General features: G+C 35.5%; 2 protein-coding genes and 2 long non-coding RNA genes across 5 annotated transcripts; 2 read left to right on the top strand and 2 right to left on the bottom strand.

The window, feature by feature from the left end:
• Positions 1 to 2,116: 2,116 nt before the first annotated feature.
• LOC116165040 lies at positions 2,117 to 3,103 on the top strand (the record flags this gene model as incomplete). The annotated part of the gene is made up of 1 exon (XM_031479308.1): positions 2,117 to 3,103. A coding segment is annotated over exon 1 (588 nt), but the record flags the coding sequence as incomplete, so codon positions are not given.
• Positions 3,104 to 9,183: 6,080 nt separating this feature from the next.
• LOC116163638 lies at positions 9,184 to 12,587 on the top strand. 2 transcript variants are annotated; one of them, XR_004143782.1, is made up of 4 exons: positions 9,184 to 9,369; positions 9,464 to 10,006; positions 10,053 to 10,116; positions 12,492 to 12,587. It is a non-coding gene; the product is annotated as an uncharacterized LOC116163638 (long non-coding RNA). The 2 variants fall into 2 exon arrangements; XR_004143781.1 differs by lacking the exon at positions 12,492 to 12,587 and having other exon boundaries at positions 9,188 to 9,369; positions 10,053 to 10,341.
• LOC116163637 lies at positions 12,463 to 13,431 on the bottom strand. Its single transcript, XM_031477669.1, has 4 exons — positions 13,285 to 13,431; positions 12,988 to 13,230; positions 12,778 to 12,890; positions 12,463 to 12,729 (listed from the first exon to the last, which is right to left on the bottom strand). The coding sequence occupies exons 1-4, from the start codon at positions 13,303 to 13,305 to the stop codon at positions 12,516 to 12,518; spliced, it is 591 nt and encodes a 196-aa protein (XP_031333529.1). The 5' UTR covers positions 13,306 to 13,431; the 3' UTR covers positions 12,463 to 12,515.
• A 2,120-nt stretch (positions 13,432 to 15,551) lies between these two features.
• On the bottom strand, positions 15,552 to 16,319 carry LOC116163639. Its single transcript, XR_004143783.1, has 2 exons — positions 16,202 to 16,319; positions 15,552 to 15,736 (listed from the first exon to the last, which is right to left on the bottom strand). It is a non-coding gene; the product is annotated as an uncharacterized LOC116163639 (long non-coding RNA).
• Positions 16,320 to 16,321: the final 2 nt, after the last annotated feature.

The raw sequence follows: 16,321 nt of genomic DNA, 5'->3' as shown, positions 1-16,321 counted from the left end.
CTGACTATCTCCACAAAAAGCCCTGATAACGACAAAACTGCCTGTTTTGCAAACAAATACGCCCAAACACGGCCACATTTCAACGTCCAAGAAAACTCGATTCACGTCTTCCACCAAAAAAGAGCCACGACTAATGTCCGTCTCTGTGTTTAAACAACATCGGCAATAACACGTGCTTATCTAAACTTAAATTAGATTACGCAGCCATAAGAACTCTTATCGCAACAACCGGAGAAAAACATGACATAAACCTTTAAGCAGACTATTTTTTTTTATTCTCCTTTAATTATACAATCTGCCATAGCTTATTTAGCAATAAGTATTTAATAGGATTGAATTAATTATTACAAAATGACATGTGGGGCAGAATTCCAGCGAAGTCTCCCCTTACATTTTTAATATGTGATGTATGCTATGAAAATAATATACCGTGCGTTTATCTTAGATTGGAACATACGATTTTGCATGCAATGTTATTTCCCTATGTTCCATTTTAAAAAAAACGCATCAACCTGAAGGATATGCGCGGTTCACAACTAAAACAAACGTATTAGAAATTTGCGAGTCACATTTGAACCAGCCTTTATTTTTAGGTTATGTACGTGTACGGTCGAAAGTCGAAGAAAAATTGTTTAATAATAAATAAAATGAATTTAATTATAAGTTATAACAAATGTTCAAAGTGCCCTCCTTCACATTCCAAGCAGTACCCTAACCGATTGCGAAATTCCTGAATACTATTTCGTAAAAACGTAGGATTCATTTGATCACATGCTGTTAGTATTCGGGTTTGTAACTCTTGCACATTCTGAATGGGAACATGATTATAAATTTTCGATTTTAGATATCCCCAAAGGAAAAAGTCATTTGGCGACAGATCGGGAGATCGTGCTGGCCAAGATATTGGACCAAATCTACCGATCCAACGGCCCGGGAATGTTTCATTGAGGAAACTTGTCACTGGTCTCGTAGAATGTGGTGGAGCCCCGTCCATTTGAAACCATGGGTTGTTTATATTCAACTCCTGTAACCGTGGAATAATGCGCGATCTAAGTAATTCGAGAAACTTTGTTGAATTTAGAGTTCCATCGATGAAGAACGGTCCGATTAGAATATTGTTTATTATCCCGGCCCAAACGTTAATTTTAATATTATATTGCGTATGCGTTATGTTGTGTACATGATTATTAGTTTGTGACCAATATCTAATGAAGAAAACGGTATCAGTAAGATTTAATATGGAGATAGGTACCTACCGATAGTTTTGAGAATTTACTGTACCGTTCAGAGAAAAAGATGCTTCATCTGTAAACATTATTTTGTGCAATATTTCCTCATTATTGTTTAACAAATTAAATATTGTTTCGCAAAAGTCTGTGCGTTTTATTTTATCATCATCAAACAGTTGTTGGTGATTTTGAAATTTGTACGACTTGTATTTAAATTTCTTTAGCGTTTTAAACACGGAAGTTCTAGAAATTTCAAATTCCTTGGCCATTAAACTTAGTGATGCTGTTGGGTTTTCTTCAGCATAGCACAAAATTTCTAATTCCAATTCTTCATTAAGGACATGGTTAATTTTTGCCTTTTTTGTGTGAAGATTTGCAACACAGCCATCCCTATCAAATTTTGCTATAACTCTGTGGATCGTTGAAATGGATGGTATTTGTTCGTCAGGATACTGGACTGCAAGTAAATCGCGGACTTGTCTTGTACTGTTTAGGCCTTTGTATAAATTTATAATTGCAATTTTCATTTCTTTAGGCAGCATTTTTGAATTTATTGCAGGGCGGTAGATTTAAAGGTGACAGTAGTACATTGCGCCTACTACCCATTTGAACTACTCCTTCAGGTTGATGCGTTTTTTTTAAAATGGAACATAGGGAAATAGCATTGTATGCATAATCGTATGTTCCAGTCTAAAGGAAAAACAATATACTCATTGTAATATACCAGTAAGTTTAGGCACGATCATTGTAATCGGTCGTTATAAATTATATTTGTCATTTTGAAGGATGAGGAGTTGTATTTTACAACACTTTATGTCCCGTAGGAAGGAAAATAGACTTCTCGAGTTAATTAAATATATATATATTATATACTTGTATGAGTGTGAGGTAAAATTTAGATTTTACGATAAGCAAATTGTTGAAAACAACATAAACGTGAGTCAACTCGTATCGTGGAAATTTTAACAGAAGCAGAAAATCTACCTACAGCCTTAGTGTAATGAATACTACAGCCCATCCCTCATTGTTATGGTGTATTGAAAAATTTATAGGGAACAGAAAACAAGGATTATAAATAAACAGGACGGTCCTAGCGTGGCATGAAAGCCTCAGAGCAATAGAGGAATTGGAAAATTATAGGGGACCTGTGGGATTTAACATAAATCATAAATGAGTAAAGGACACGTTGCGATACATAATTCATATCTGTGTAATTAACTAATTACGGCAGCTTGTCTTTAATCCAAAGTAGCACTTGACTTAATACGAGTACATCCCTACAAAAAATGTCTGCAATAAAGAACGCCAGCAAACCTCAAATCGCCTTTGAAGAAAGAAAACCACTACAGCCCGACATAATTTTAAAATTCATAAACGGCATATCGCAGATATTTTGCTTAACGATTCCAAATGTTTATAATTATAACGGGTTGTCGGTGTGGTATCTATTGTACAGTTTACTTTTGGTATCTTTGCTTATACTAATACTATGCTGGACGGTAAAATCAAAGCTGGAAGATTATTACAGTTTCATTGATAAAACTTGCGCGTTAGATTTGATGGTGATGGTCTTTTATACAGTCTCAAATTCCGTAACAATAATTGGTACCGTCATTTTTCAACGAAAAAATCTAGTAGCTGCAATTAGGTACATTGAAGATTTGGGTAATCTTCATGAAATGCCTTTGATACTAAAATCATGTAATGATACCAAACTGTTTTTAGCTTTAGTAGGGCTTTTGCATACTTGTATTGGTGCCATTTTGCTTACATCGATAGTTTTGTTTTACTTTGGTAAGATTAATGTCATCTTTTCTATAATTCGTTTTGTAAACTTATACATTGTTATTATCACTACACTACAAATTCAAAACTATGCTGTCATTTTAAGAAATAAGTTTGATACTTTAAATCAAAAGTTATTAACGACAATTGAAGAAATTAACAGCGCGCAAAATTTAAAAAATAATCAAAAAAATGTTGTGCAGTGTTTAAAAATTTATGATAAATTGTGCGACATTCAAGATTGTTTTAATGGACTGTTGGGTTTGCCGATTTATTGTTTTTCTTGGTTAATACCTGCGCAATGTTTGCAGACTATCAATTTTGTTTTGGAATATAAACTAAAACTGGACGATATATCGATAAGTATAACTGATTTGGAGATTTATTGGAGTTTATCTTTGACTGTTACAGTCTTGGTAAGTGTATTTGTATTGTATACGTAACTATATTGCTTTTTTGCTGCTTTTGGTGTACCTACCTATACTTATTGTAATGAACGTTAGGCAAATGTTAATCCAAAATGAGCAACTACGGTATTTGAACACTCTTTGTGACATACCGTTGAGTGAAACTCAACGGACATACCCAATTTCAGCAAAAACACAAAAACTTGTTTGCACCGATTATCGATTGATTGAGAATTAATTAATTGATTAATTGTATGCTTTGTTTCAGATTTGCGCCTTCGTGATAGCTTACTTTGCAAATCAAGTAAGGCAGGAGAGCCACAAAGTCGCTTCTATAAGTTATCAGTATTTGATAAAGTTTCCTCCGAGAAGCAGCAACGTGCATATTATAATTGTACGGGACTATTTACTGCGCTTAACACAGCAGGTCCGCTACCGCAGTCCCTGTTTTAATGCTGTAGGTGCATTTATTGTAGACATTTCGTTTATGGCGAGAATGTTGGTTATGATTTTGATTCATATAGTAATGTTGCTTCAGTTTGATTCAAGCTTAGAATTAGTGTAAATGTGCGTCTATCTGCACATATTTATCAGTCATTGACAAAAGTAATGATCGCCGATGGTAAATTCTGCAGCATATACGTAAGCGTAAGCAACATTTCAATATATTGTGCAACTCCTCCTCAAACGAAGACCCATGCGATAGACATAGGAATGTTGGTTGTTGATGCTACAGAGTTTACCTATTAGGAGATTATTATTTTTGTCAATGACCATGCATAGCGATAAAAAATGAGTGACTGTCCAGTCACCTTTGGAATTTTTGTTTAGATGGGAAATCGTACTTTATTTATTCATTTATTTTTATTTATTTATTTATTTATTTATTTATTTATTTATTTATTTATTTATTTATTTATTTATTTATTTATTTATTTATTTATTTATTTATTTATTTATTTATTTATTTATTTATTTATTTATTTATTTATTTATTTATTTATTTATTTATTTATTTATTTATTTATTTATTTATTTAATTATTTATTTATTATTCCTCTTTTGTTCTGGGCTCTCAACTTCCAAAAGCGACCTAGTTGGATACCTACATAACCTAAAAGTAGATATAAAGAGGTATTGGGTATACTTTTGAATATGGTTCTTCTTCATAATATCCTCCATAATATCTATTGCACACAAAAAATCAGAAACAGTGCCCGTATATGGTATACCTACCTGCCACGCTCCTAACTTAACAATTGTACTGTGCTGACTCATTTTTAATTACACTTATTTCCAAATAACTGTGTGCCACATTGAAACAGTTACTATATCTATTCTACTATATTCTTTTGTACAGATGTTAAGACCCATCTTTAAAACATATTTAAAGTTGTTTAAATAATGCAGAAAATAAATCCAGCTGGAGATACAGGGTGTTTAACAATATTGTGACCATACCTAATCTGTGTTTATGATTAAGTGGACTTAGTGGTTTCTTTGACTTCAGAAAGATGTAAAATATTATCCCCACTTATTAATTAAGGATCCTTAGATACTTTATAGTGTTGTATTGTCGACCGTCCGTCTGTCTGTCCGTCCATCCGTCCCTATGCACTCTAACTCTTTTTAAAAGTGGCCGATTGTGTTGAAATTGTACGAGTACTTTGGGCATTAAGGACGGACGCTATTGATTTTCAGGAAGCTCGTTCAACAGAAACAAAAGCTATAGGACTTCGAGTGAATCGGGAACAGGAAAAACTGCGGGCTCAATATAATAGAAATCAACATATTTCATTCCCTAGGTCTTTCGCTAGATTATTCCTTATGAATATGGTTTATGAATTGCTCCATCTTGAGAGTTCGGTGGGGTTATAATTATAGGATGAAATATCTTTCGAACAAACGTATATTATAATGTTTTCTATGGCGATCGATTTCGGGTATTTATATCCCATCGTCAGGCCTTGATAGCCGCCTGGCACACCTTCAAGGTATAGGCTGTAAAAATTCCAGGACTCTAGGACTATTCCCCTAGAAGTACTTTGAAACGGCAGAAGTGGGTCCGGACGGACGGACGGACAAAACGCAAACAATAGCACATTTTTTTTAATTCTAAAAAAATGCGCTAAAAAGTGTCGGAGGATGTCTAGTTATTTGCACCTGAGCAACTCAGAGACACTTGACTCGATTGAGAAAACCATAGCCATAGATCGTTAATATTTTATTTAAAAAATAATGAAGAACTAGAACTAGAACATACAAAAATTACAAAAATTTTGTTGCTATTTATTGCACTATTGAGCATTGTAAAGAAAAGCAAGTATAAAAAATTTAATATATCCAAAAATTTTCCGCCTTTCCGCTGTTTTCCTCTCAAATTCTTTCAATATATCCTCTACTTCTACACTCTTCTACACTTTTTGTAATTTTTGCATGCACATGCAGTAGAAGATTTATCTACTCCTTCTTAGAGGGGGCGCGGCCCCCCTTGTGTAAAAACTGAGAGGGCGTGACCCATACTTCCGACGTCGCTGAGTAGAAGATGTGTTAGTCGCTTTTGAGTGATTTATCTACTCATTCTTAGAAGGGGCGCGGCCCCCCTTGTGTAAAAACTGAGAAGGCGACTCGCCCCCTCTGACCCATATTATACTGGATTATGTAATTGCTAACTTGCCCTGCCTTCTGCCATCCGACATCATAGTTGTATTTGATGGGTACCCATAACACAGCTGAGGATGATGTTACTTTAACAATTCTTGATCATATTATGAGAAACGACAAAGTAAATGCAACAAATACTTATAAAAGATGCCACAACCACAAGTGCGGGGGAATTAATACAGACATTATCACTTTGTACTGAAAATAATTCATACAGGTAATGCGACGGTGGGCACTAGAATAGTACATTCCCTAAGTGCAATGTACTGTACTGGTAAAGAAACATGATCTAACTGTTTCAAAAGCAGATTACCTATGTTTGTTCAACCCTATTGAATTGAATGACTATTGGCGTACAAGACGTGATTACAGTTACTATATCAGCAACGTAGCCATAGTTTAAAGGGAACCAAACAGAACTAATATGCAATTCTCGATCTTTGAACTGATGATATAACAAGGTAAGTGCTTCTTGTGCTTCATCTCGTAGCAGTTGCTCCACAGGCATGTCTAATATACGTCTATACAGCTTGTTAGTAATTCTCTTCACGTCATCTTCGAACGCTGAGGCCGAGCTTACCATTGACATGCTCAGTATCTACAAGAAAGCAAGTATTGTCATAGATAAATTATCTCACACACTTACCAGTAACAAAAGACACCATAAAAGGTGAACAAGGGAGAATTGATAGCCTGTCAACTTGTCATTTCTGAGTGCACCTGACGCACAAGCAATAAGAAAATTCATGGTCTGAAACACCTCAACGATGGCAGAGAAACATATAAATAAACATGGATACTCAAATATCTCATTAAATGAGGCCACACTTTGAAACAGTGAGCCATAGATTTTGAACAAGAGATTTAACTGCATTAAATCCTCTTCCCGAGGTTTAATTTTTTGGCTCACTCTCATCCATTTGTTTGTCGTTGAATATTCTTCTTCGTCCGTTGACATTTTGTGCATATCTTCAATTAAGTTTAAAAATAATTTCGTGCTAAATTTTAGCTTGTATGTCAACAGTTTAAGAAATTCGCGAAATCGAAATAATTCACAAATGAAGATGTAAAATTGGACGTATTTGAAAATGTAACACTGCAACTCTTGCATCCCAAACGAAGTAAACCAGAAGTAAATGTCGTAACTTACAATCGCAGTAAAGCACAAATTAATAAAGGTGAATTTTGTGCAGAAGCAATGTTGTAACTCTCCCTCGTTGCGTGCGTGCTTCTGTTGAAGATACATGTCGTTTTTAATTAACGATGTTAGGAAAATATTCGTCGATTTTGCGTTGCGTATTGAGCCATAAATGATAACTTCATTGAGAATGGTCGAAACTGTGAGGAAGAGAACGTCGAGGGTTATTGTTGTCAAATTCATGTATCGATAGACGTAATTGTTTCTTGATACAAAAGTAGAAACGGCTCCACCTGCTACAAGCAACAATAATACGAGGGCGTAATTTCTGTAGTATCTTGCACCAAGTTGGTGAGTAGAAAAATTGTAAGGGGGTGTCGTTCCCAAAAATCCTCCCAACCATTGCACGAACTTTAAATTACTCCATTCTTTGCCTAATGTAAATTGATGCTCTGTATCGGTACTCATTGCCAATATTTCTACAATTATTGTATCAAAGATTCACAAACCCTTACTTTATTGATCCAATCAATTTTAAGGTTGCGTGTCTTGTGATTATCAGATGCGTCGCAGGATAGTGAATACATTGTATCGTTTTCAATTATGTATTAGTTGCAAAGGTGTGTATTATGTATAATGTAATCATACTGATTAGATGATTGGTTCCAAAAAAAGAAAGATCGTGTAAATGATAACACTTTGATAACTTTGACCAGAACCATTATATCTAGCTTACAGCAGGCATCATTGAAAAAACTGAGAAGTAGAAATCTGTCAAAATCTCCTTTTTGTACATTAATAATTTAGAAATTTGCAGACCAAGTGAACTACGAGTATACTGAGAAATTAATCAAAAAATTGCAAGGGTCTGACCAATCTTCCTTTTGATAACAGCAATGTTTTACAGGGTGAAACGCATTCTTCTTCTTCTTCCTTCTTTGATTTAGGGGAAGGGTCTGTAGGATTTTGTAGGCAAAGGTATACACTTTGCTTTATTGAAAATCGTTCTTTAATTCTCGCTGCAGATGTTAGATTATGTCAACACTTGTTGATTCTATATAGACGCCCCCTAGGAGATCTGAGGAAAGTTCCCTTTTGATCATTCCTTGTTCTTAGCTTTTGGTGTAATTTACGGATTGTAACAAATCGAATGTTATGGATTTTAGAGCCCAAAATCTATTAAAAAACGCATTCAGAATCACACACGGAATTCGGAACTTTATACGAGAGAAGAAAATACCGGACAGCTTGAAGATGATGATTTACAACACGATCATAGCACCGACAATCTTATACGGAGGTAATACCTCAGCGCTAACAAGAAGTAACAGACGAACATTGAGGAGGGCGGAGCGGAAGGCACTCAGGATACTGATGGAAAACAGCAACCTTACAAGAAAGCAGATAAGGGAACTACTAGAGGGAAAGACGATCACCAGGAGACTGAAGATGAGACAGATGAGATACTGGGGACATATAAACAGGAGGAACAAAGACCATATCCTACGGGCTGCCAAGAATCTGTGTGCCTCGGAATGGAAGGTAGGCCGACCCTGCTTCAAATTTTCACCGAACCTTTACGTTTCAAGGTTATAGCCTCACAGGAGTTGATGGCGGAAGTGCTGGGAAAAGTGTGCGCATCACCAAGTAGACTACTTTGAAGGGGATTAAAGTTTCCGACCTACAAATCAATAAATATATGTATCCCGATCAAAGGTTCGATACCTTTTGAACACACCTTGACCTAGTACATATATTATTATAAATGTTGCAGTTGCTGATTCCTGTTGGTGCGCTTTAATAGGTCATGTGTGCCAATTGACATAGTCAATAAGATTTACCTATTCATTGGGAAATTCCGAGTTTAAACTATGAAATGGAGCACAAGGTTGCTTTATGAATCATTGTGAAATAATAACTTGCCATAATAGTTTTACTACATGAAATTATAACTTCTTTTATTTTAATACTTTGAACGTGACTATTAATATTATTGTAAGAGAAATGTGCATAATTATTTTAGTTGTTACAAATATATAAGAATCGGAGTTATGGATCTCTTAGTAACTTTAAGATCATGGTTTGCGCACTAAGTTTGTTTTTGGTTGCGATGTGCTTAGCATCATCTCACGGATTTGGTTTCTTGGTAAATATATGCTTGATACTTTTTTTATGTTAAATATGATAAAACGTGTTTAGATAATAGAAAATTGGTTACTAAACTATAATTTATTTTTAAGGGCGCTTGTAAAGATTGCAACGATGATGAGGATGATGGTCTCTTCGATTTTCTAGGAGATTTCTTTTGTGATATATTTTGTGATGCTGATGATGATGATGATGATGCAGAAACTACTACCATGCCAGCTAATACTTCAACTACTACTAGCAGTTCACAGTCTGAAAGTTCTTCGTCAACAGAAACTACCTCTCCAGCTGCTTCTACAACCACTGGGTCAGATTCCCCATCAACTTCAACAACTGTCTCACCTTAATTGAATGTGCAGAAACGTGTGGGAAGTGGTGATACAGAGTGTTTTTTAAATTACATAATAATAATAATATTTATTTAATCCTGTTACGACATAAAAATGTATAGGACAAAGTCAAATGTGAGGACAAATGTACAATAAAACAGTGAAACAAGCACAGAAATACAATTAACGATTTGCTATGTACCGAGGAGCACCAGGATCATTTAAGAGTTTTTCAACGTTATAGAACATCTTGTCTAGAGACTTAGTTTACGTTTGAACGTATGGAAGTTGTTGGCCGTTGTAATGGTAATTGGCAGACTATTGAAAATTTTAACTCCTGTAATACTTATAGGGACTGCACTGATCATTAGTTCTTCCTCGTGGGCCATCGCAATAATAGAATCCTATTTTGAAAAGTAAGTACCTACGTTTGGGACTTTTGGCACTGAGCATGTTGTCCTTTGGGAGTGGAATGCTCAAAATCATAGTGTTTAAAGTTACCGTTAATTGGCAGCGTTTATTTTCCATTGTTAGTCCGTTTGTCCGTTGGTTTACTCCATTGTTAGTGTTTAGGGTGTGCAATACAAAAATCGAAATTATTTGTCTTCTCGCTACCATGATATAAATAAGTGTTGTTGCAAGACTAACTATTTTTTTTCGTCTTTTCGTTTACTTCATTCAAATGAATTTATTTTTTTTAACCCAAACGATTCGGTTATGGGTGTTGGTACCAAAATCCGTGACGTATCTCCGTGCGCGTTGTGCGCAAGAACGAACCACAAAAATTTCCACGAGTATGCACAAAAAAATTGACGCTAGCAGATCGTGTGTGAGAAATTGCTAATTCTGCCAAGATTGCGTGGCCCTATTTTCCAACGTCTCCTAGTAGGTGCCAACCAATTACCTATATAATTGGGGTCGTTTGGTTGTTGTTCATTATAGGTAGAGGGCCGGAGGTATAAGTTTTAGACCCGACGAAGGAGGGCCCTTATGAGGCCAAGCTCGTAATCTTCATCCGGTTCGAGGCATGTACAACGTTTTACGCACAACTGCACACAACCTACAAAATTGAATTAAAAATGGTTAAAAACGATGAAAAAATACGACAGTGATTTAAATTCACCGCTCGTCACCTAGGGCCCTAGGATACTTGTTTCTAAGGAAAAAAACAAACATTGTAAAACAAAAATTTTCATAATTTCGGAATGGAAGTAAAGGCTGAGCAAATTCCCTCTGAAATATTAGTGGAAGCTGATGAAGCTATGTTGGGTTTAACCCCAAGCAAATCTTAAGACCGATATGAAAAGGAGTTTTCATCTTGGGAAGTCTGGATGAAGGAAAAAAAGGTGACATTTATCAATGAAACCGTTTTACTAGCGTATTTTAGCGAGAAGGTATGTTAAAATGGTTTTTTTTTATTAATTGTTATCCTAGATTCTGTGTCCTAGGCGTTATCCTTTTTTGTTCATTTATAGTCGAAAACTTACCAGTGCAGTTCTTTGTGGGCTAAATACTCCATGATAAAGAAAATGTTATTAATCAAGAAAAATGTTGATATTAGCAAATATTGTAAGCTGGTGTCATTCTTGAAAAGTAAATTCATTGCCCATGAGTTCAAAAAAGCTAAGATATTATCTAAAGCAAACGTGATCAAGTTTATGAAGGAAACTCCAGATGATACGTATTTATTAGGTAACATTCTCGACATTATGGACAAGTATAAACGTCATTATTTTACGTTGGTTTAATATTTGGTATTTATGGGGCCTTGCGGAGGGAAGAACAAGCAAATATATCAGTAAATGATAACGAAGGCAGGGGTTCTGTCTTAGTTGTAACAACACCAAAAACGAAAACTAGCAAATTGACACAATACTGTTGCAATACTTACAATAAATGTAGTAATTTTCATAATAAAGATGATAGATATTGATGCGGGCTTTTGAATTCTTTTACAGGCCCACGGGCCGGCAAAATTTTGACGGGTGTAATGTCAAATTTTCGGTCGTGGTAACTAAGATGTAAACGAATATGATGCAGTTGTGCGTAAACTATTATAAATTATATAAATTCTGTTGGGGCAACTAACATATTACAGCCCTGACTCCTGAGCCCATTGCAAATTATTATTCTTGTGCTAACAAGTATAGGAAGCTGTACATGTTTAAATATGGCGAAGTGATACAATAGTTATTTATGTATTAAGGGCATAATAGTGATGTTTATATTCTCGAGGGTGACGAGTTAAAAAGCTAGAGGGCCTATGGCCCGAGAGCTTTTTAGTCGCCCGAGAGTATAAACATCAGTTTATGCCCGTGGTACATACACAATTTTATGTTTTACAAATAGTTTTCTTCGTCAAAATTCGTTTACAAAATAATTCATTATGTTTGATCGAGTATGCGTGGTTCGAATTTGTTGATGTGATTGAAACCATCCAAACGTCAAACGTAATTTTAAATAATTCAATTCATCGTGAATGAGCAAGAAGTTCCAGAAACTATACGAAATAAGGCCAATCACGTGATTTAGTAGGTATTGACAATTAATAATTGACGTTTCTAATTTTCAATGACTTGCAAATATTTGTTTGTTTTGTCATTATGTATAAATGAGTTACTATGGTGATACTTAATGCCCTAGGGCATAAAGTGGTACTTTATGCCCGCGTATCACAGATATAAAATGTGCTATGATAGGTTAGTAAGACATAAAAATAATTATTTAGTATCTACGTATATATATGTATATTATATATCTGCTGTAGCTATAATTCTTTAATTTTTTGTAGATAACGATGCAGGTTATATTAATCTTACGGTGCGCATTCACAAGCAACTGTTATTGTAATCTCCTCTGGAATGAAGAAATCTCTCACACTGTGTGGAGTAGACGAACAAGTTGCGTCGGAAACATCTAAATCTTCAGCTTGCTTTTGTTTCAATACGTGCACCTTATATTCCTTAGGGCGGCATTGATAAGGACCGCCTAGGCAACTGCTTGGTTTACATTTTATCGTTGGTAGTTGTCTGTAAGTTACCTAATAAAATATTACTCTTGCGACAATGTAGTCTTACCTAGGGAAATACATTATTCCAAGGTATTTCATCTCCGGCTCTCCTTTACATGCACAAGAAAGACCCTTTTTTTGGAATAATGGAACTGTTCGGATAGATTTGCTGAATTTGTTCTAAAATCAAATTTACAGTACGACATTGTTAAAACAAAGCAACACAATATATACACATAAGAAAGATACCATAATATTGAAGCGAAAGTATACATACTGTGGAGAAAGGTTGTGTGGTCATACTGTTTTCTTTGCGATTTTTGAATAACCAATTAAAAAAAGCTACATTTCGTTCATCCTCGCAGGTATTAACTGAGTTAATAGCGCACAGTGGCTTCTCCATAAACGTATCAAAATATTGTACATCTCGTTTTGTGTCCCATTCGGGAAACTCTATTTTTTGACAATGAATCCACATTAAACACAAAACAGTAATTAAAAACAGAGGATGTGTGACATTCTGAAAATTACAAAAATGATAAGGTACACACTAAAAACTAACGTAGTAAATTACCTTAATTTTAAGAATGTTCATCGTTGCGTCCTAGTAACTGAACTTTATATAAGCTTCTTGTGCGGAATATATACTCTTAATCACAATAGGTCCATTAAGCTTCTCTTTGAAAATTGATATATCAAGTTCTGCTTCATTATTTACTGAAGATCCTATTATATGAGCTAAAGTAAATTTAGAAAGCGGAGGCTATATTGCTGTAAAGAGAGGCGAAACACGTAGGTTTTTTACAATACAATGAGTCCTAAATGTGTCGTCTGGGTGCATGTATTATGTGTTTCCCAATATAGTCTGTATCAGAGGAGTGCATTTTAGATTATTTAAAATTTATCTTATTGCATATATTGCATAGATACTGCGAAATGTTCCTTTTATGTTTATTCTCGATCGTATTCCGTGCAAGGATTTATTAGGGTGGAATTGATGTGTTGCACTTAACAGAGATCAATTGTTTTAATGGGTAGGTATTCTGCGAGTTCGAGAGTAAAATCTGGTGCCGGTTTACAATTCCTGGGTATTGCAATGGACAATTTTTTCGTACCCATTTAATTCAGAAAGCGAAAGGGGTGAAGGTATCTTATTCTTCCAGTAACCAGCCCCAATCAAAATTAGCCGATTTGCAAAAGTATCTAGGTACATATTTCAAATTTTTCTTGTTTTCAGAGGGCAAGATTACTTGTTTGGTGGAAGTAAGGGTTGTTTTGATAAAACAGAGCGCTTTGCAGTTTCTTTTCGTCGAATGGTTCCAATCAACGATTTAATGCTATATTTAATCATAGTAGGTACCTACTTATCTGTCAAAAATTAAATATGCATCTTCTTTTCGCCATGGAGTTCTTTGTGGTCCCTCAAACTTGCCACACCCATCTTCCATGAGAGCGGAATTGAACAAATACCTAAGAGTACCTCCATATTATCCGTTTTTTTAACGGGGAGGGGGGGGGGTAAACTAACGGGGTGAAATTACCGGATACTGTAGGAACACACTTATATTTGAGCATTCACACTTATCGACGTCCGTAAAAAAATTGGTCTGGTACCGGTGCACAAACGGAGGGGTTTCTAGTTCTACTCCTCCGTCACAGGACCGATGAAAAAAAGCGAAGTGTTTATTAGAAACACTTGAAGGTTTATGAACTGGTTCACACTTGTCCGTATTAATTTGTTTCGGTAGGAATTTATATGCAATTTGCTGCAGTTAGTTGTTCAGTTGTGTTGTACCTACGTTGTGAAATGAAGCAAGAGATCGACCTAACCTAAAGATCTCGATTGAAGAGCGTCCAGTAATGTGGGACAAAACGCTAGATGGCTGGTAGGTTCTCAGAGCGGAGATATGCAAGACGAATCCACCCTTCCCAAACAATCTCCTTCAGGAACTCTTAAATGGACCGTTTATTTTTTTGAAAGCCAGTCGGTCTTTCGAATCAAATCCATGATCCTTTATGCGACAAATTTTAAACAGATCTGATGACATGCTACGTTACACTATAGTGTACTATTCTTGCACTGTGGTTACACATCGCATTCAACTTCGCTCCGCAGACAACAGCGGCAGCGTCTTCTGCTATATAAGGAATAGTGCATCTTAACACCTTGAAGATGCATTATTTGCTCAGTCAGCAGCTGAATACACATTTAGAACTGCTGTAACATCTGTTTCATCTAATTCCCTATATAATTGCATCGATCGCATATGTTCGGCCCATTGTCTCATTTTCAATGCAGTGTACCCAGGTTTGCATTTGCTCATGTCAAATATATTGAGAAACCCCCGCCGTTGGTCATCTGAAACTCTTTTGCTAAACATCGCTTAACAACTTCAACTACTCGCGGATCCTGCAATTATCACTTCGTGAACGTGAATCACAAGTATTATCATTTCTTTCCCGATCAGCACGTCATTTGCGCTCCTTGAAAACCTCAGCTGTTCAACTATGGGGTCATAGAAACGGCCATTTCACGCTTATCTAGAAGACGCACCAGATTGCCGCTCTGTTCAAAACACTTTGGCTGCCCCATGGACATTTCTTCATATCTAGTTTCCCACCTAAGCCGTCACGTAAGCTTTCTACGGGCAAAATCACTCGAAAACTTCGACATTGGCTCTATGCAGTATCTGTGGCTTCAACGTCACAGTGAAACAACTTCAGTCATCAATAAAAGTGACGAAGGATTTCACACTGTCTAGGCCAATCGGTGCTACTGGCCCGAACACGTCGGTATCAGCCCAAGCACTCTCGACAATCGAGCATTCCCAAAAACTGAACAATAATTCGTCTCGTTTTATTAACAACCTTTAAACTATAATTGCGTTCACAAAATTGTATCTTTGGCATCATTTATTACGCGCAATGTTACAAAATTTGTAGAACTTCTAATTAAAACATTCTCGCCTCTATTTCTTCATCAAAGATGTCTGCATCACCGAAATGGTTGTGCCCACGTGTAGATTCTACAACAATATTGTATTACAACACTCAAAATATGTGCAAAAACTTTTTAGTCAAATAGTGGCCATGATGATTTTAGTTTTAAGTTAAAAAAATCTATCAATAGATGCACCTTATTTATTTCGCTCTTCATAACAACTCTCCTAAAAAGTTTTTGTACGTAGAGTACTATTGATCCTCACTATACGTTAATTTTTCATGGATATGGTGTCAACGGTAAAACGTATACACGTTATCCTGCACTTTTTCAGCAACTAAAGATGAAAGGATAGCGCGTTGACTATGAAAGCTACAACTAATTTTGTAAGAGTGGGTTTTTACAACACAAAAATATCATGTCTTTAATGGTTACACATACCAAACTGTGAAATAAATGAAATATAAAATATTCAAGTAATGAACTAAATTATCTGGAAAGCGTTTTTGTGCAGACCCATATTCATAACTTGTAAAATACTCGTATTTACTCTGTTCACAAATAAATTCTTGAGCACGTGAGCAATCCACTCCATAGAAAATAGGCCGGTTATGATTCTCTCTGTCCATATTGAGGCAAGGATATTTTGTATTAAATTCGACATCATACC

Source organism: Photinus pyralis, unplaced genomic scaffold, assembly GCF_008802855.1.
Source record: "Photinus pyralis isolate 1611_PpyrPB1 unplaced genomic scaffold, Ppyr1.3 Ppyr1.4_LG2, whole genome shotgun sequence".
Lineage (NCBI taxonomy): Eukaryota > Metazoa > Arthropoda > Insecta > Coleoptera > Lampyridae > Photinus > Photinus pyralis.
Note: the sequence above shows the minus strand (reverse complement) of the source record. Positions and strands in the feature narration are given on the sequence as shown.